Source organism: Epargyreus clarus, unplaced genomic scaffold (genome assembly GCF_041222505.1).
Source record: "Epargyreus clarus isolate Ecla_fem2 unplaced genomic scaffold, WU_Ecla_fem_2.2 ptg000035l, whole genome shotgun sequence".
Classification (NCBI taxonomy): domain Eukaryota; kingdom Metazoa; phylum Arthropoda; class Insecta; order Lepidoptera; family Hesperiidae; genus Epargyreus; species Epargyreus clarus.
The window spans coordinates 8,777,474-8,795,007 of record NW_027332240.1 but is presented as its reverse complement, the minus strand read 5'-3'; the positions used below and the strand labels follow the sequence as shown (position 1 = coordinate 8,795,007).

The 17,534-nt window shown below is 34.1% G+C and overlaps 1 protein-coding gene across 1 annotated transcript in view; it reads right to left on the bottom strand.

Moving 5' to 3' along the window:
* The window catches only part of Swim (Secreted Wg-interacting molecule), a 64,083-nt gene extending 54,531 nt beyond the window's left edge, over window positions 1-9,552 (bottom strand). The window contains exon 1 of the mRNA XM_073092029.1: window positions 9,262-9,552. Within this exon, the coding sequence (XP_072948130.1) occupies window positions 9,262-9,272 (11 nt within the window). The 5' untranslated portion in view covers window positions 9,273-9,552. The remainder of the gene's footprint in view (window positions 1-9,261) is intronic.
* Window positions 9,553-17,534: the final 7,982 nt, after the last annotated feature.

Below are 17,534 nucleotides of genomic sequence, written 5' to 3'. Positions count from 1 at the left end.
ATCTTCAAAGGAAATGAGAAAATAAATATGTGTATTTAGGAGAGGCGTTGTACAGTTTTTACCATCTTCTTTCTATTAACAACATATAATCAATTTTCATTAGAACTCCTATTTTATTTATTTTTGATAAACGTATCAATGGCCTGTAAAAGTGACCACTCAAATGACATACCTACCAGACAAAAAATAATTCCGGATTAAAACAATCTGTCATTTGAAGCATCAATTATATTTACTCGTACATACGTAATTTTATACGTAGATAAGCCGGCGCCAGAATTAATTAAACAGCGTTGAAATTCCAGCGCAGATTTACATGTTCGTTCTGCTTTCACGGAATAAATGACTTTATCTTATATTATCTGTGACACTTTGTGTATCTGTGCCTCTCGGTTCACTTTCCCGGGCCCGATGCACGCTTGACTTGATGCTTCTTTCACACGCGCAAGTAACTTGATTTCAACTCGCATGTTTGATTTAAATAGAGTTTTGGGATATAACAATAATAAAATTTCACTGGGCTTTTGATCTACAATATTTACATAATAGAATTTATAAGTCGTTACTTACAAATTGCAGTCGAAATAAACTTTTTAAGACTAGCATTTCACATATAAAATTTTGTATTTTTATCTAAAACAAGTTTCAAATCAAGATACAATCAGTATGTTTACTGGTGTTGCCAAACACCTGTATGTTCAAAGTGAAGAACAAGTTGTAATAATATAAGTAACTATTTACCCTTATCCTTTAAACCAGGTACGGTAGTATTAGTAACTGTAACAGTATTAGTGTGACCAAAATCGAGTCATATGTCTATTATTTGCATGTAAAATATTTCAAAGCAGGTAGCCGAAAGGAAATAATCCAAACTAAGAAACCAACTGCCTATTTGAAAATGCAACGAGAACATAACCACAGAGTGCAACCACTAAGTACAAGTATTCGTTCAAGTAAAACGCGTAGTGTGAATGCGGCACATGTCAGTTGGTGCATTTAAAAAATAAACAAAAGTGCAACGCAATTATTGGGCCACCTCGAACATTGAATGCATATCAATAAATTACTTTATTATTCTCGTTAAATGAAAGTGTTGCAATAAAAATAATGTTTCTTTTATTTAATACGCTGACCTCTTTTCGGAAGTAAAACTTCATAATCCGATTTTGTTACGTAGGTATAAAATATTGTAAGAAAAAGTTTTATATCCGCTTGGAAACAAAGTAAATAAAAATTAAAGTATTAATTTTCTACTATTGCGACAGAAAGATCACTATAATGGTCTGACACACAGAGGGCTCCGGGTTCGATTCTCAGCCCGACAACGAAAACATAAATTTATGAGTTTCCATGGCAAATAATTTTAATGAAAGACTACTAATGTAGGAGTATTCGTTAGTATTTATTTAAATGTCGTTATTAACCCAAGAGATAGGCGCAACAACCCGCGCAGCGAAGCGGTCACCATACCGGTCAGCGGTTTCAGGGTTCGATCCCCGGCCAAGCAAATATAGGAATAATTAATTAAGATGTATTTTCTGGTATTCGTCTTTGTGTGTCTTTGGCACCCACGGCACAGAGAATCCTAGTGTAAGGCAGTTAATAAACAAAGCGTCTTAAAAACATAGGTACAGCCTCTTCCTTTTTCGATATTGATAAAAATACAGTCCACCTAAAGTCCTTAAGTGGTCATTGACGCACATGAATATTTGCACAATTGTATCCTATCCCCAAATAAGGCAGAAATGCATCTTAACCACACATGAATAAACCTCGTAAGACTAAGTTTGAACGAATTATATCTATTTAGGTTATTCTATGTAAAACCCACAGTTTAGTTCTAATCGGTCCAGTCGTTTCCTGTATCCAAAATTAGCTTATACAAGCAGATAATATAAAAAAATTAAAAGCTAGTTTAAATCTCTAACTAAATCAATGCTATATAAAAAGAGTTCTAAAAATATCAACCGTTATACAAAATATCATAATGTCATGGCCATAATATGGCCTTGGAACCTTCTTAAATGAATGACAATGTTATTATGATAAGTATATAAAGCAATGTTAATACGAATTAACTTGAAGGAAGATTAGTGATTTATAAATACTTTGACGAAGTAGTTTTAAATTACTTATGCATTTTTTATCATACAGAAGTAGTAGATGAATCTATAAAAATGATATCTATAATCAACCCCAGATAAGAAAAAGTCCCCTTAACATGAGTTTTCAAAACATCCCAGCATTTTACGTATTTTACATTACGTTTACTCAATCCATTATTCTGTTCCGTTTGCTTCAGTAGACTGAGTAAACGTAACAATAAGTGCTAAGTATTTTTGTCTGCCTCACATGTTCGCAAAAAGAGAGACAAAACATAAAGCGCCATTTTGTCAATTTAGACATTTAATGTTACGTTACTGGCACTATAGTTCTGATACAATCCGCTAGGGGCGCTTTGAATTTGTATAGGCAAATACGTAAACAAATACCAAAACAGTCATAATTGTCAAAACGTAAAAATTCAAGGGTACTGAGGTGGGACACAGGTTTGGTGCTACCCTTGAAAACTAAAATGGGACGCCTCGTCAATTTATAGATATAAATTTATCATCCTTAGAAGTTTATCCTTCATGGTACAAACGAGGTTTATATAATTTCAAAAACAGAGCGCAGTAACGCTTAACACGGCTGTTATTAGGCAGAATTAGGTATGAATTGGTGCCTCAGGAGTCGGAACCACGGGGATTAAGGGTGTGATATCTTATATATTAAATTCTCATGTCACAATGTTAGTTACCGTATTCCTCCGAAACGGCTTTACCGATTTTCACCAAATTTTATATCCATATTCAGTAGGTCTAAGAATCGGCTACTATCTATTTTTCATCCTAAGTGATAAGGGTTGTTCACCCTTAACATTTTTTTATTTATATGGCCACACGTTTGCCGGGTCAGCTAGTAACATATACAAACCTACATACTCATAGAGTCGTTATATAAATCGATTCATAAATTGTTTGCATTAGCTTATCGTAATACTCGCATATTTAAAATCCAATACTTTTCTCATCAAAGCCCTACAGTCCTTCAGAAATCCGTTATAAACGAATAACTGATAGCTTATCACGTCAGCAAACACCTGTAGGACTACCATGAGTTTACAAAAGTATTACTCGCTAGCGACTGCGTAAAATAAATGTATGAAAAATTGTACAGCGCCTCTGGTGGTTACTCGTAGAACTAAAATCCGTAGTGACGTAACTCGATACGTAAAAAACCTATCGAAATCAAATCGCTAGCGAATGTCATTATGATCTATTGCCATACAAATTCGGTCCCATGAGTCATTAATTTGACAGACGTTGTCAAGAAATACCGTAACGATAGTAGTTATGTTATTCACTAGCAAAATGACAATAGTTTTCTATTTACCATTTCTATAGTGGCGTTTCTATGCCAACTCATGGTAATGCTACTGATAGGCAATATCCTACCCACCGATCTTTGTAAACAAACGTGATTTAATATTAGCAAATTGTTTGCAAACGTACCTACATACATGTATTAACGGCTCTTATTTTTTTGGTTTTTGCAAATACCTCAATTATTTCTTGATTGCAGAGGATAATCTTTGTATGTAATGTTTAGGTAGTAGAACCCGCTCAAAAATCCCACATAACCCGGCGTCACTCCCATGGCGTCGGGTACCTTTCGAAGGTTTCCCCCTCGTCAACAAAAAAAAAAGATGGTAGAACCCTTTGTGGTTCGACTCCGGCAGCACCACCGCCACACCTATTTCTGCTTCAGTAGCGTTAAACGCTGCTATCTGGTTTGACGGGTGTGCCTCGGAAACATACTTTTCCGAGGCATTCCAGCTTAGTCGAGGTCGGCCACAGATGCGCCGCTACTCCTGAGTAGCGGCGCATCTGTGGCCGACCTCAGGTAGGAATATCTAATCCTATCTGGGGTTTACAGATGTCCATGTTCAGCAGTACTTACCACCAGGTGGACTGCATGCTCGTCTGCTACTTCTATATTATAAAAAAATGTACCCATATCTCATTCTTTGGCACACCCTGAAACCAAAACAGCATGAGGAATTTTTCAACACTCATATTACGAACACTCGATAAAAAATACCCTCCGCAAAAAATATCGTTAGATCACGCTATGATGACGTCTCATTATTTTCATAAAAATGTCGTTTACAATTTAATTGCAGAATTTAATATACAATACACAACTTTATTGTAATCGATGTTGTCATAGGCATTAATTAAGCAGGTTCTATTACTTTACAATTATCTCATAACGAAATACATGATGGTGGTAGAACATTTTGTGGTTCGACTCCAAAGGTACCATCGCCACACCTATTTCTACCTAATAACAACTGAGTTAAGTGTTGCTGTGTTCCGCTTAAAAAGGTGTAACGTCATCCCCAGGTCCTCAGGGATCAAAAAAATAGGTACGGTAATTTCCTTCATCGTTAAAACTGCTAATTAAATTGTAATCGCGCACACTATAACAAAATCTGATGCTGGGAATAAAACCTTTGTCTAAAATCATTAGTCTATAACCATAGACTATAGAGCTACTTCCTACTACCTACATGAAGACCCAATTCCTAAGTCTATTACCAATATTCATATGATTAATATTTATTGTAATAAAGCATTCGACTGCCATTCAGCAGTAACGGCCAGTAATAAATCATCATCATTTATAACTGTTATCGTTTAAACCGCTTTCATTTTATTGTTACCGTTGCGTCTGGTTATGTTTATGGTTTGTTTAACGATATGTATAATTGTACATTCTTCTTGTGATATACCTATCTAGTGAAGGCAATGATAGCCTAGTGGTTAAAAAACACGGCCTCTCGATCGAGGGATCCGAGGTTCAAATCCCAGGCACGCACCTCTGATTTTTCGAAATTATGTGCGTATTAGAAATTAATTATCACTTGCTAAAACGGTGAAGGAAAACATCGTGAGGAAACCTTCATACCTGAGAGATTTATAAAAAAAAATATCTCAAAAGGTATTTCTCATTCTGAGAGGAGGCCTGTGCCCAGCAGTGGGACAATAATGGGCTGATGATGATGACCTATCTAGTAGGATTTATCAGATTTTTTGTATATATAAAGTACCACGTGAGTAATAAAGTACTTTAGATTAATTACAATCTAATTTAAGATTAATGAGTAATTCTACGCTAACTTAAACTGTATATAAATAATCGTATAATGAAGGTGCGTCCTCTGTCACTGCACTTCTGTGTCTTATCAAGTAAAGGAGTAGACACATTGTTCCTGTGTTCTATAATGTTCACTTATCACTATTTCACTAACTCTACACTGTGTCATGTCACTAACTCAAAGGGTTTAAACCGTTTGAGTCTTCTCATTAGATCCGTTGTACCGACAAGCTGGATATCCTCAATATTGACGGATTTATTAGGTTAAAACATAAATTGATATTAATACTGAGGATCAAGTTGGATTTTTGCCAACCAAAAAGAAGGTATTCGAACCTCAGGCAACCTGTATGACTGGCCGAGTTTCAACTACTATCACTACTTGTATAATTCAAAAAATCTTTCATCATCATCATCATCATCATCAACCCATTAATGTCCCACTGCTGGGCACGGGTCTACTCTCAGAATGAGAAGGATTAGGCCATAGTCCACCGCGCTGGCCAAGTGCGTATTGGTAGACTTCACATACCTTTGAGAACTTTAAAAAAAAACTTATGTTTTAAAATATTATGTTATTATTACACGAGCTATTTTTAAATGTTCCGTAGGCTGTGGACCACCGATTGCCCATGAAATTGTGCCTAAGTCTTAGAAAATTCGGTTCCAAACATTTATTAGTCATTTTATTAAGATTCCCTTTAAAATGGTCTGTTTTCTCTTACGCACCAAGTCTGCAGATTCATCCAAAGTAGGTACACATATCTTATCTTCACTCGATAAATTATAATAATATTTTATACATATACTAGGGATTTGCATTATGTTTTCTAAAATACTTCCTCTTAAAAATATCGAAAATATTTCCGATTACCAAATCTTTATTACAAGGAAAGTCATAACCTGATAACATATCAACCATTTTCAGACACTTCAGGCTGTAAATTTAAATGTTATCAACTTATCTAGACGGCGCCGTGCTTCCTATCCTAAGATCTATAACCTGAGAATTTGAAGTATCTAGATAACCTTCAACCGTCGGTATGTTGTTTGTATTGGATGACAAATCTGATTTTGGCACTCATTTTAGAACGTGTTGGCATTTTTATACATAATCTTTGTTTAGGAGATTTTTGATACGAAAATTACGTAAGCATAGAACATAGCGGCTGACTTATGAGGCGATCTTTCGCCCGTTGCTAATAATCATCAATCTAATTTTTGCATAAGAAAGACCAATGAGTAGTATAAAGAAATTACCAAATCTCAATCTCCATCTTGAAAATATTGGATAGATTGGTTCCTACTATTCAATTAACAGCCTAGCCTTTTTACTAAACGGTGACGCTCGGGTGTTTTCGGCGCCCCTCGTATGACGGCGCTCGGTGCGGTCCCTGTGGGGTTACTACCATCTCTAAAAACAATATTAATTTAATCATACATTGAAATTTCGTACCATAATTCGATTAATAAATAATTAATTTCGATGCAATATTGAAATAAAACTTTCCTGAACTATGATGGATTTTAAAAGATAGTAGTAGGCCCACTGGATCCATACTGAACATTGTCAAAGTTAGATTTTCGGGAGGAAAAAAATAAATAGATCAATTATTAATTACAGACGTTAGTTTTCAGGAGTGGCAATACTAAATTCAGATATATCTTACTCCCGTTCTATTTATAGTCTGACACGAATAGCTTAACCACGTACTATCAAATGGACTGGAAATTCATTTACTACATCAATCTTATAAAAAAATCATAGACTTATAAATGCTAATATAAAAGAATAAATATTAACAACATACCGCTTCATTTAGCGAGTATATGATAGTTATCGCGGCCTGTTATGCAGATTCTAAATTTGATTTCCGGTAGATATCAAGCATTGATTTTGTTATAATCTGTATCTTTGTGAATTTTGCCTTTTTTTATCTACTAGAATATGTGGAATTTCTTGTGAAAATCTGTAATCAACCTCAGACAAGCTTAGATTCCTACCAGATGTCGGTCCCAGAACTCCCAGAGGTGCCACTAAAAACTAAGCTGGAATGCCTTAGAAAACCATATATCTCTTACCATACCTTCCAAACCAAAACACAGTAGCGCTTAACACTGTTGTTATTAGGCAGAAATAGGTGTGGCGGTGGTGACGCCGGAGTCGAGCCACAGAGGGTTCTACCACCTTCTAAAACTTTTCTCGTAACTGAAAACCTATGTCTAGCAGGGACATTGGGATAATGACATGAATGAATACCCTTAAGAAATAGTTCATAGTATATTATGTTCGTTGTTAGTTGTTGCCCCTTCGGCTTACTTCGTGCTGACCGAATTGTCACACAGTGAACGATTAGCGAAAAACGGTAAATATTTGTCCTCTAAGGAAATTTTATTTTGGAAATATTGAAGGAAATACATGACGAATTAATTAGGCATTAATGAATTTAATTTGTTTCTACTGTTGTACCAAGACAATTAACTAAAAAACTTTTAAGAACATTTAAAAAATATGAGAGTGGTTCTAACAATAGCGACAATTATTTTTTCTGGAGGCACGGCAGTGCCTCCGCCAAGTCGAGCTTGTAATTGACAGTTCCAATTGAGACAATTGAGTATGAAATTATTTTACAATTTACAACTTTCTTTCTCTTAGCAAAAAAGAAAGGGGAATTACTGCAAATCGCGAAACAGAACATACCGTATCTACCACTGGTAGTGATTACGATTATTTTATATCAGCAAGCTAGTACTTATGCAGTCATCATATATGTATTACAAAATATATAAAATTATATGATTACGTAGAGTTAGGTATATTTGAATATGAGTCGCTATTAAAAAGTATTTCTGTTAGAGCACCGTCTGTAAAGGTAAATTCCGTTATTTTGAAGCAATTTTTTAACGTAACCACAGCAATTATACTGCATTTCTTTACTATCATCATCATCGACCCATTATTGTCCCACTACTGGGCATGGGTCTTCTCTCGGAATGAGAAGGATTTTTTTATATCTCGGATATGCAGGTTATTTCACAACGTTTTCCTTCACCGTTTAAGCAATAAGCAAGTTATAATTAATTTCTAATACGCACATAACTTTGAAAAATCAGAGGTGCGTGCATGGGATTTGAACCTCGGATCCTGGATCGAGAAGCCGTGTTTCCTAACCACTAGGCTATCACTGTATTCCTTTATTTTAATATCAAGCGATATATCGCATAGTTCGTCGTTAGTGCAACAAGTGGTCAAGGAACGCAATGTCAAGCTGTTGAGCGTTCAGCATCAGAGTTTTTGCCAAGAGCATTGTTGCAAAGTATAGATGACTATAGGTGTCACAATTATTTATGAATACACGTGTAATATATTGTATCTAATAAGGGTTAATGATTTAGTTTTTGATGTATTACAATACTGATAGGATATCGTTTAATTTATCGGTGATATGGTTTTTAATTAATATCAACGAATATTTTTGTTTTAATCGGCAATATTTTTAATCTGTTTAACATTTTTAAACAATCGCCACAAAACGTAGAGCTTCGAAATTCGATTTTTATTTTATTTCATAGATTAAAAATTATAATAATATATAAATTAAATGTGACCTTCGTATAGTGATGTCATGTTTGGATATTTAAATATAATATGTCAAGTTAAAATATTGCGGAGGTGTTTATTTTATTAAAAAACGTAATTAATTTTCAGTTTAAATTTTAAATACCTTGATAAAACTGCTGAACATATATTATTTTTAATTTAAAATGTAATTTATTTATATTTATTTTAGTTGTATAATTACGTTTACATAGCACATACGATTAAGTACTAATTTGTTGTCAGGGTTAATATTTCAAAGGAAAACAATCATTTTAAGCCGTAATTATTTAAAAGTAATATAGAAAAATTCGTTTTTACAGCTTGGCCTTTCAGTCTTAATTACAGAAAATTATGAAACCAAAACACGTCGAGAGACGACAGGGAACAGTTTCTTAGTCAGAAAATTTACATTTCTTTTAACAAAAGGCTTAAGAATATGCAAATTAAGTTTTACTTACGTATTCGTCATGACAGCTTTTGTCACTAACCACTACAACACAGTCTATTGAATAAACCAAAATTAAAAATACAAATTATAATAAAAACTTTAAATTCAGTCAAGTTATACAATTAATTGTCTATGGGCATTAAAAAAATTATGTGCCCATTATTCACTTCAAACTTATTTCGTAAATTAAAGAATATAAATTTCAAATATATCTCGAACTGTCACTTCGCGCGGCAAATTCGTATTTCGAACGGCGTCGGTTTCGCGCGCTCGTCGCAATCAAACTGCGCTTGGCGCCAACGAACACCTGATTTAATATGGCGGCAAAACATACGCACATGTTTTATATCAAACCTTGTATAACATTTGTATTATTGAACGGTGTGTAACGTCTCAATTTTTAAAGCATGATTCAGGAGCGGATTACGTAGCCTCCCGCAATACACCTAGAATATGACATGACAAACCATGTTTTAGTGGAATTGATCAATCCATAAGTGAAACAAGCACTTAAGCCTACACGTCTATGAATGGATGAAACATATGAATGAAGTATGACTATAGAAATATATTTCTAGTCTTTTCTAGTTATTTGTGGATATGTTTCAAAATCTTCACATCACGCCCAGATTGTGTGAATATTTCTACATCTCATGTAGAGCAAAATATTGCATTATTTTAACTTCACTGTCTTAAAATTGTCGTGGAATAAAATGATTTAATTATTTCTTATAATATATTAAGTTTTACGTGGAAAATTGTAAATTTTACACACCTATTTTTTTATAACTTATTCGTGTAGGTTTCCTCACCATTATTTCCGTCACAGTTAAAGCTAGTATTAATCGAATTCTAATACCCACATATCGAAGAAAGTGCATTAGATCTCCAGAATTTCAGACCATAAACCACTAATATAAGTTAACATAACGTCTTGAAAATACTCTCTCTCTCTCTGACATAGATTAGTAAAGATGCTTCGCTGCCTTGAAATTGAATGAAGACACAAACGGCTTATTTTAGTAAGTTCTTTTTTTGAATTCTTCACAAATAAAAACATTTTTAGAGTAAATTTACGAATAAATAACTAATACTGCGTAATTTACATAATAAATAAATAATTATTTCAAATATTTTAGGGACATTTTAACACGGAGACGTGGCAAAACTTTTTCTAGTTAGGAGTGAGTAATCTTTACTAATCTATGCTCTCTGATTGCCTAACACCAAAAGAACAATTGGACGTAGTTATGCAAAATGGATCCAAACCACAAAAATAGTTTTTTAGTTAATATCACAAATGGCATCTCCACATCAACTTTCGTATATGCAAAAAATATTCAAGTTGCATGGTACATTTTTTCTTTTGAAATATACAGATATCAGTGATAAAGCAATTTAAATTTTACTAAAAGACCTATTTTCTTAAAACCTAGTTTTTGTGGTTGGATCTATTTTGCATAACTACGTCCAATTGCAAAAAGTTAACGCTTCATACAAGATTCTGACTGACTATTATAGGCTGACAAAAAACGATATAAACAAAACAAACCTACGCGTGAAACCATATCAATAATTCGAACAAAAACATAATCTAAGCAATAAAACCATGATCTAATGATTTTATGTGCCACATCGCTCGGCAGACTTTGCTCTGTCCTTTTCCGTAGATGGCACGATAAGTTTAACTTTCCTACACGTTTGGACGTATAGTACGTTATTCAGAAAATATGAATAATATTTTGAAGGTGGTAGAACCCTTTGCGGTTCGACTCCGGCGGCACCACCGCCACCTATTTCTACCTAATAATAGCAGTGTTAGGCGCTGCGCTGTTCCGTTTTTAAGTGTGTGGTAAGGGAGACATACTTTTTCCGAGGCGTTCCAGCTTGGTCCTCAGGGGTAGCGGCGCATCTGTGGCCGACCTCAGGTAGGAATATCTAATCCTATCTGGGGTTGATTACAGATGTCCATGGGCGGCAGTAGCTACTTACCATCAGGTGGACTGCATGCTCGTCTGGTACTCCTATATTATAAAAAAAGGTGGACTGCATGCTCGTCTACTACTCCTATATAATAAAAAAAGTTAAAGCTGAAATTCGTCCTCCTAAAAATATCCTTGATGATCAAAAGATAAATCTTCTTCCGTAAGGATTAATGCACTCGTAAAAAACCGCTCGATAGCGTTTCTAACCTCAAAAAAAATATCAATATCATGAAAACTTGTTATTACTGAAAATTAAATGTTCTATCTGTACCTTTACTCAATAATGTACACGATTGAAAGGTGTATAGATTTCAAAGGAGAGGAAGCAGTTCTGGCCTTTCGATGGAAGTGTGGATTACGACTGACTTACTGACGCGATCATCTGTGCTCGACTTTCATTAAAACTCCTGTTCTAACAACATTTATCATAAATTGAACTATATGCTCATTTGTTAATCCAATGTTACAGGAAATGTATCTATCTAATGGTGAAACAATCATTAAAATCGGTTAAATAGTCTCATAGTGTATCGCTTACAAACAAACGAACTATGCTTATCTTTATATATATACTATATTACTTATGTGCGTGTGTATGTCACTGAACTCTTCCTAAACGACTGGACTGATTTTGATGAAATTTGTTGTGTGTGTTCAAGGGGACTTGAGAATGGTTTAGATTCACAATTGAGTCCGTGGGAAAAGGTTTTTTTAATTAATTTTTAATTCGTAAGTAGTTGTTGATTTTGGAATGTTTCACATTGGATTCGGCAGACTTCACTACCATCGCAGTTTCAAATATTCAATTTATTATTTTTCAAACCCGTATGTGATAAGGGTTGTTCACCCTTAACATTTTTTTATTTATATGGCAACACAACGTTTGCCGGGTCAGCTAGTTATAAAATAGATATAGAAACTTAAAACGCAGGTTGTCTTACTGATCATCCGTTACGTCGGCCACGCGCAAACATAATTGATTCGATACTTAACTGGACGTAATGGACCGTAACGCCAATCCTTGGCAATTTTAGACACAAAACATCAATTTATATTATACTTGCTTTACAATAATGAAGTCATTGTTGGTGTAGAGGTCTAGACTCAATTCAGTCAACAAAAGCATTATAATATAATCAAAGTGGATTCATGATGGTAATCGTCTAAGTGCTCTATTCTGTTCCTAGTTCCTCATTTACAGAAAAATATCGTGATAAATTACCTACTATTAAGGATTCCTATCTAAATTCTAATCTAGTGCAAATATCGTTACGATTTGACCGACTTCAAATTAAAAAGCAGTTTTTTTCTTCCTATTATAGTCTTCTGATGCCATTTCTGCAAAAAAAAACTGAATTGTCCCAAAATGTTGATTACTGCGTTCTTTCTTACAAGGACAGAACTGCCGTCCCACGTGATCTCTCGGAATGATGATGTGTAGGCTATAACTTAAAAATGCGAGCAGATTGGTGGATTTAAAATATATTTAACTTAACACTAAGGGCAGATTGGTAGATTTTACACTCCTTTACAAAGCCGGCTAACTTGCATATCTACACTAATATTATAAAGAGGAAATCTTTGTTTGTATGTTTGTTTGTAATTAATAGGCTCAAAAACTACTGGGTCGATTTTAAAATTCTTTTACCATTAGAAAGTTACATTATCCACGAGTAACATAGGCTATTTTTTATATGAAATATATTGGATAAATAGATTTTGAGGCGGTACAAAGTTTGCCGGGTCAGCTAGTATTAAATATGAAGCGATCAGCTTGGTCTTCAGGAGTCGCAAGGCATCCGTGATCGGCTTCGAAAAGAACTTCTGTTCTATAGTATAAAGTTAGTTACGATGCACTGCATGCTTATGTGCTTCTTCGATCTTATAACAAACACCTTCTCAAAGATTATGGAGCAATCTTTAGATAGGCTTTCTTCCTTTGCTGTTAAAGCAATGTATGATATGAACCTATTTAAATGACTAACGTCACTCCCTTTTTTTCGAGGCGGAAACCTTCAAAAAGTATCCGACTACATAGGAGCAACGCCGGGTTATGTGGAATTTTTACCGCCCTAAAACCCCCCCGGTGGCCGTCCTCAACGCTTGTTGGAGAACTCCGGGATCTGCGACGGAACACAACCGGAGCACTCCAAGCGCGATACCCCAATCAGGCTCTACCCTGGGGGAGCAGATTTCGTTCCTCCCACAACATGTTGTGTTTACGACGGTATGCGACCACACATACCGCCGTCCTTCCCGGGGTCGCTTCCTGGACGGTTCGAGCACCCACTCTTGCCGCCCGCAACCCCGAAAGTCCCCTTTTAGTCTCTTACGACAGGCAGGGTATACCGTAGGCCTATTCTAGTCCCGGAACTACAGGGTAAAACGGCTAGAATAAAATTTTTGAAATCCCCTATAAAATCTTTGTTATGAGGTAGCTATTAACCGAAAGCATAGCGGCATAAACCCATTTTCATCTGTGTTGTCGAGTATAAAACGGAGTGGATTTGAAATTGTTTGCAAATAGTCGTCACCGTGTCGTAACGTTTATGAATGGACTCCACACATAACCTAAGAACATAAAAATCTAAAAAACAAAGGAATGTTTAGAAAAAAGATCAGATTTAAAGGTGGTAGAACTGTTTGTGGTTCGACTCCGGCGGCACCACCGCCATAATTCTACCTCATAACAGCAGTGTCAAAAGCTGGTGTGTTCTGGTCTGAAGGGTATGGTAAGGGAGACATACTTTTCCAATGCATTCCAGGCTAAGTCCTCAGGAGCAGCGGCGCACCTGCGGCCGACCTCAGGTAAGAATATTTAGTCCTACCTGGGGTTGATTACAGACGCCCATGGGTGGCAGCTACCATCAGGTGGACTGCATGCTCGACTGCTACTCCTATATTAAAAAAAAAAAAAAAAAAAAAAAAACAAAAAAATATTACACTGGTGTATTGATTATTTTTTGCGATTTAAGAAGAACTTTATTTCTCATAAAGAATTTATAATTCACTTACTGAGAAATCATAACTTAAAAACATTATAATATCGGGCGTAGGTACAAAAAGTTATGTTATGTTAGAAGTTTACCATCTAGTTACTTAGATGACACAAAATAAATGAAATTATTATAAAACTGGGTTAACGTTTATCAAGTAATATTGATATACCCTCCGTATTCGTGGTTTTAAGTTATGTTACATGGAGCTATAAAACAAAACATCTTTGGATGCGGCATTAATGGTAGTCAGTAGTAAACTAAGTAATTATTGCACTAACATAATTTAATGCTTAAAAAATCTAAGAAAAAAAACAAAAAAAAAATATATATGTAAATTAAAATGTAAATAATATTCTATAAATTATTTATTTTGTATTCATGTTATTTTATGTGTTTTTGTTGTTCGTAAATTAAATTTATGTTTCTAATATATGTGACTTTAATAACTTTTTAAAACGATACATAGTTTTAGCATTTTTTATGTTAGTTGGTAGTTTATTGTATAAATTAACACCCTCAAATTCGATATTCTTTTTACCATAATTTGTTCTCGGAGGACGTGTTACTAAGTAGTTAGCATTCCGTAGTTTAATTCGTTGTGTTTGTTGTTTTTTCGTAAATGATAGACTTGTATGTATGTCTTTATTTAAAATTTTACGCACTAATATACAAGTATAGTATATATATGTTTGACTAATGTTCATAATTTTTGTGTCATGGTATATTTTATCAGTTGGTGTTAAAAATTTATAATTAAATAGTGCCTTTATTACTCTGTTTTGTGCTCTTTGTAAAGGATCAAGGTTGGATTTGGCTGCAGTACCCCACACTTCGATTAAATAATCAATGTGTGGTTTGACTAAAGAGTTGTAAATTATGTATCGCACTTTTTGAGGTAAACACCTTGAAATGTTATGTAAGGGACCTGACAGTGATATTAATTTAGACCTTATTTTCTCAATATGTGGCTTCCAACAAAGATAATTATCTATTGTAAGACCGAGATATTTTTCTTTTGTTTTTCTGTGAATTAATTGATTATTAATTTTTATTTCTATATTAGTAGTGATTCTCTTATTTTTTGCGGAGAGTATTACGAAATTAGTTTTTGCGACATTAATTGTAAGCAAATTAGTTTGGAACCAGGTATTTAACAAATTAAGATCGCTTTGAACGTGAGGTATCATAGCTTCAACTGAATGTCCAAAATAAAAAATGCTTGTATCATCTGCATAAAGTGAAATGTCTCCTTTGAGCCCTAATTGACATATATTATTGATGTAAATTAAAAATAGAAGAGGCCCCAATACTGAGCCTTGTGGGACCCCATAGGTGATGGATTTTGGACTGCTTTGATGGTTGTCAATTTTCACAATTTGTTTACGGTTTTGTAGATACGATTTAAAGATTTCAAGAGCTTTTCCAGTAATACCTATATGTCGAAGTTTCTCTAGCAATATGTGAGGACTAATCGTATCAAATGCCTTTTTCAGGTCTATAAATATACCTATAGCTATTTGTTTTTGATCAATTTTATTTTTTATTTTTGTTATGAGGTCAATTGTAGCCGATAAAGTATTCGCTTGCGGTCGGAAACCATATTGTTTGTGATATAAAAAATGTTTTGATTTTAAGTACGATTCCAGACGATTGTATAAAACTTTTTCAAAAATTTTAGATATAACCGGTAAAACAGAAATTGGACGGTAATTACAAGGATCCGATTTGCTTCCTGACTTAAAAATGGGAATAACTTTAGCAATTTTTAAGCTGTCAGGGAATATACCTTGATCGAAACAAACGTTAATACATGCTGTGAGTTCATGAACGATAATATTTTTAAGACATTTGATAGATTTAGTACTGATACCATCAATGCCGGAACCAGTGTTAGGATCTAGATTATCGATAATTCTTGCGACTTCTTTCACAGTAGCTGGTGCGATAAAATTCAGTTTATGTATATCATTTACTTCTGAATAAATTTTGTTTTGACTTCTTTTATATTCATCTGGGATCATATTAGCTAAGGCTGAACCAATTGTAGAGAAATAGATATTGAAATATTCGCAGATATCCTTATTGTCGGTGATGCATCTTGTATTAATTTCCAGTTTATCTGGTCCAACCTTGTTTTTGATTCTATTGTTTGAAAGATCATTTATCAAGTTCCACAACTTTCGTGGTTTTGTCATATTGTTTTTAAATTTGTTGATGTAATATGAACTTTTCGTTTCTTGTATCTCTTTTAATACTTTGAATTTTGCAATCTCATAATTCTTTTTTAAAGTAATATCTGAAGTGTTTGATTTATATTTCTGCCACAGTATATTTCGATTGTCAATGTCTTTTATTATATCTCGCTTGATCCAGTCTTGCCTTGGAGGGTTTAACATTTTAGTTTTTATTATTTTACTCTGAGATAAACAACACTGTAGCTTTTTTTCGAGTCTCTCATACAGCGGTTGTTCTTTTTCTTGAGTCATATTTTCGAAACTATTATACAATTTTTTATAATCTATGGCAGTATATTCCACTTTTTTTGTTAGGGGCGTGCAATATCGTTTTATTTCCAAAAATATCTGTTTGTGATCAGACATAGCAGATTCTATCATTACAAAATTAAAGTTATTGTCTTTAAGGTTTGAGCACACATGATCAAGTATAGTTTTAGTTGTTTCAGATTCTCTAGTACAGAATTGTTGATCTATTTTGTTTAGAATTTTAAAATCGTACTCTTTTAGAGTGTCCTTATAGTTTCGAGTGGCTTTGTCTGGATCAAGAAGGTCTAGGTTGAAATCGCCAAACACCACAGCTCGTCTTTTGCTTTGTAACTGTTGTGAATATACTTCCAGGAAATTGTTCATATTTGCTGTATTAGGTTTATATATTACACCAAGGTCTAATGAAAATTTATGAACATGTATCCAAAGGTAATGGGTATCATCAAGGCAATGTTCTTCAATAAGGCTGTGTTTCATGTTATTGTGGACAAACATTGATACTCCACCACCTCTTTTATTTCGTCTATAGTTGTAGTAGTGTGTATAACACGGAATTTGGAGTATCTTGGCTTCATCTTCATTTTTTATCCAGGTCTCTGATAGTATGATAATATGTATGATAGTTTTAAAAGATGCAATTATAGTCCTTAACTCATCGAATTTTCCAGGCTTTACAATGCTGCGTGAATTTGCATAAAAACAGCGTAAAGATTTTTTATCAAATGCTATATCAGTATAATTTGCGGCGATTTCATATACTACTTTTTTTTGAGATGAAATTAGTTTTTTGTGTTT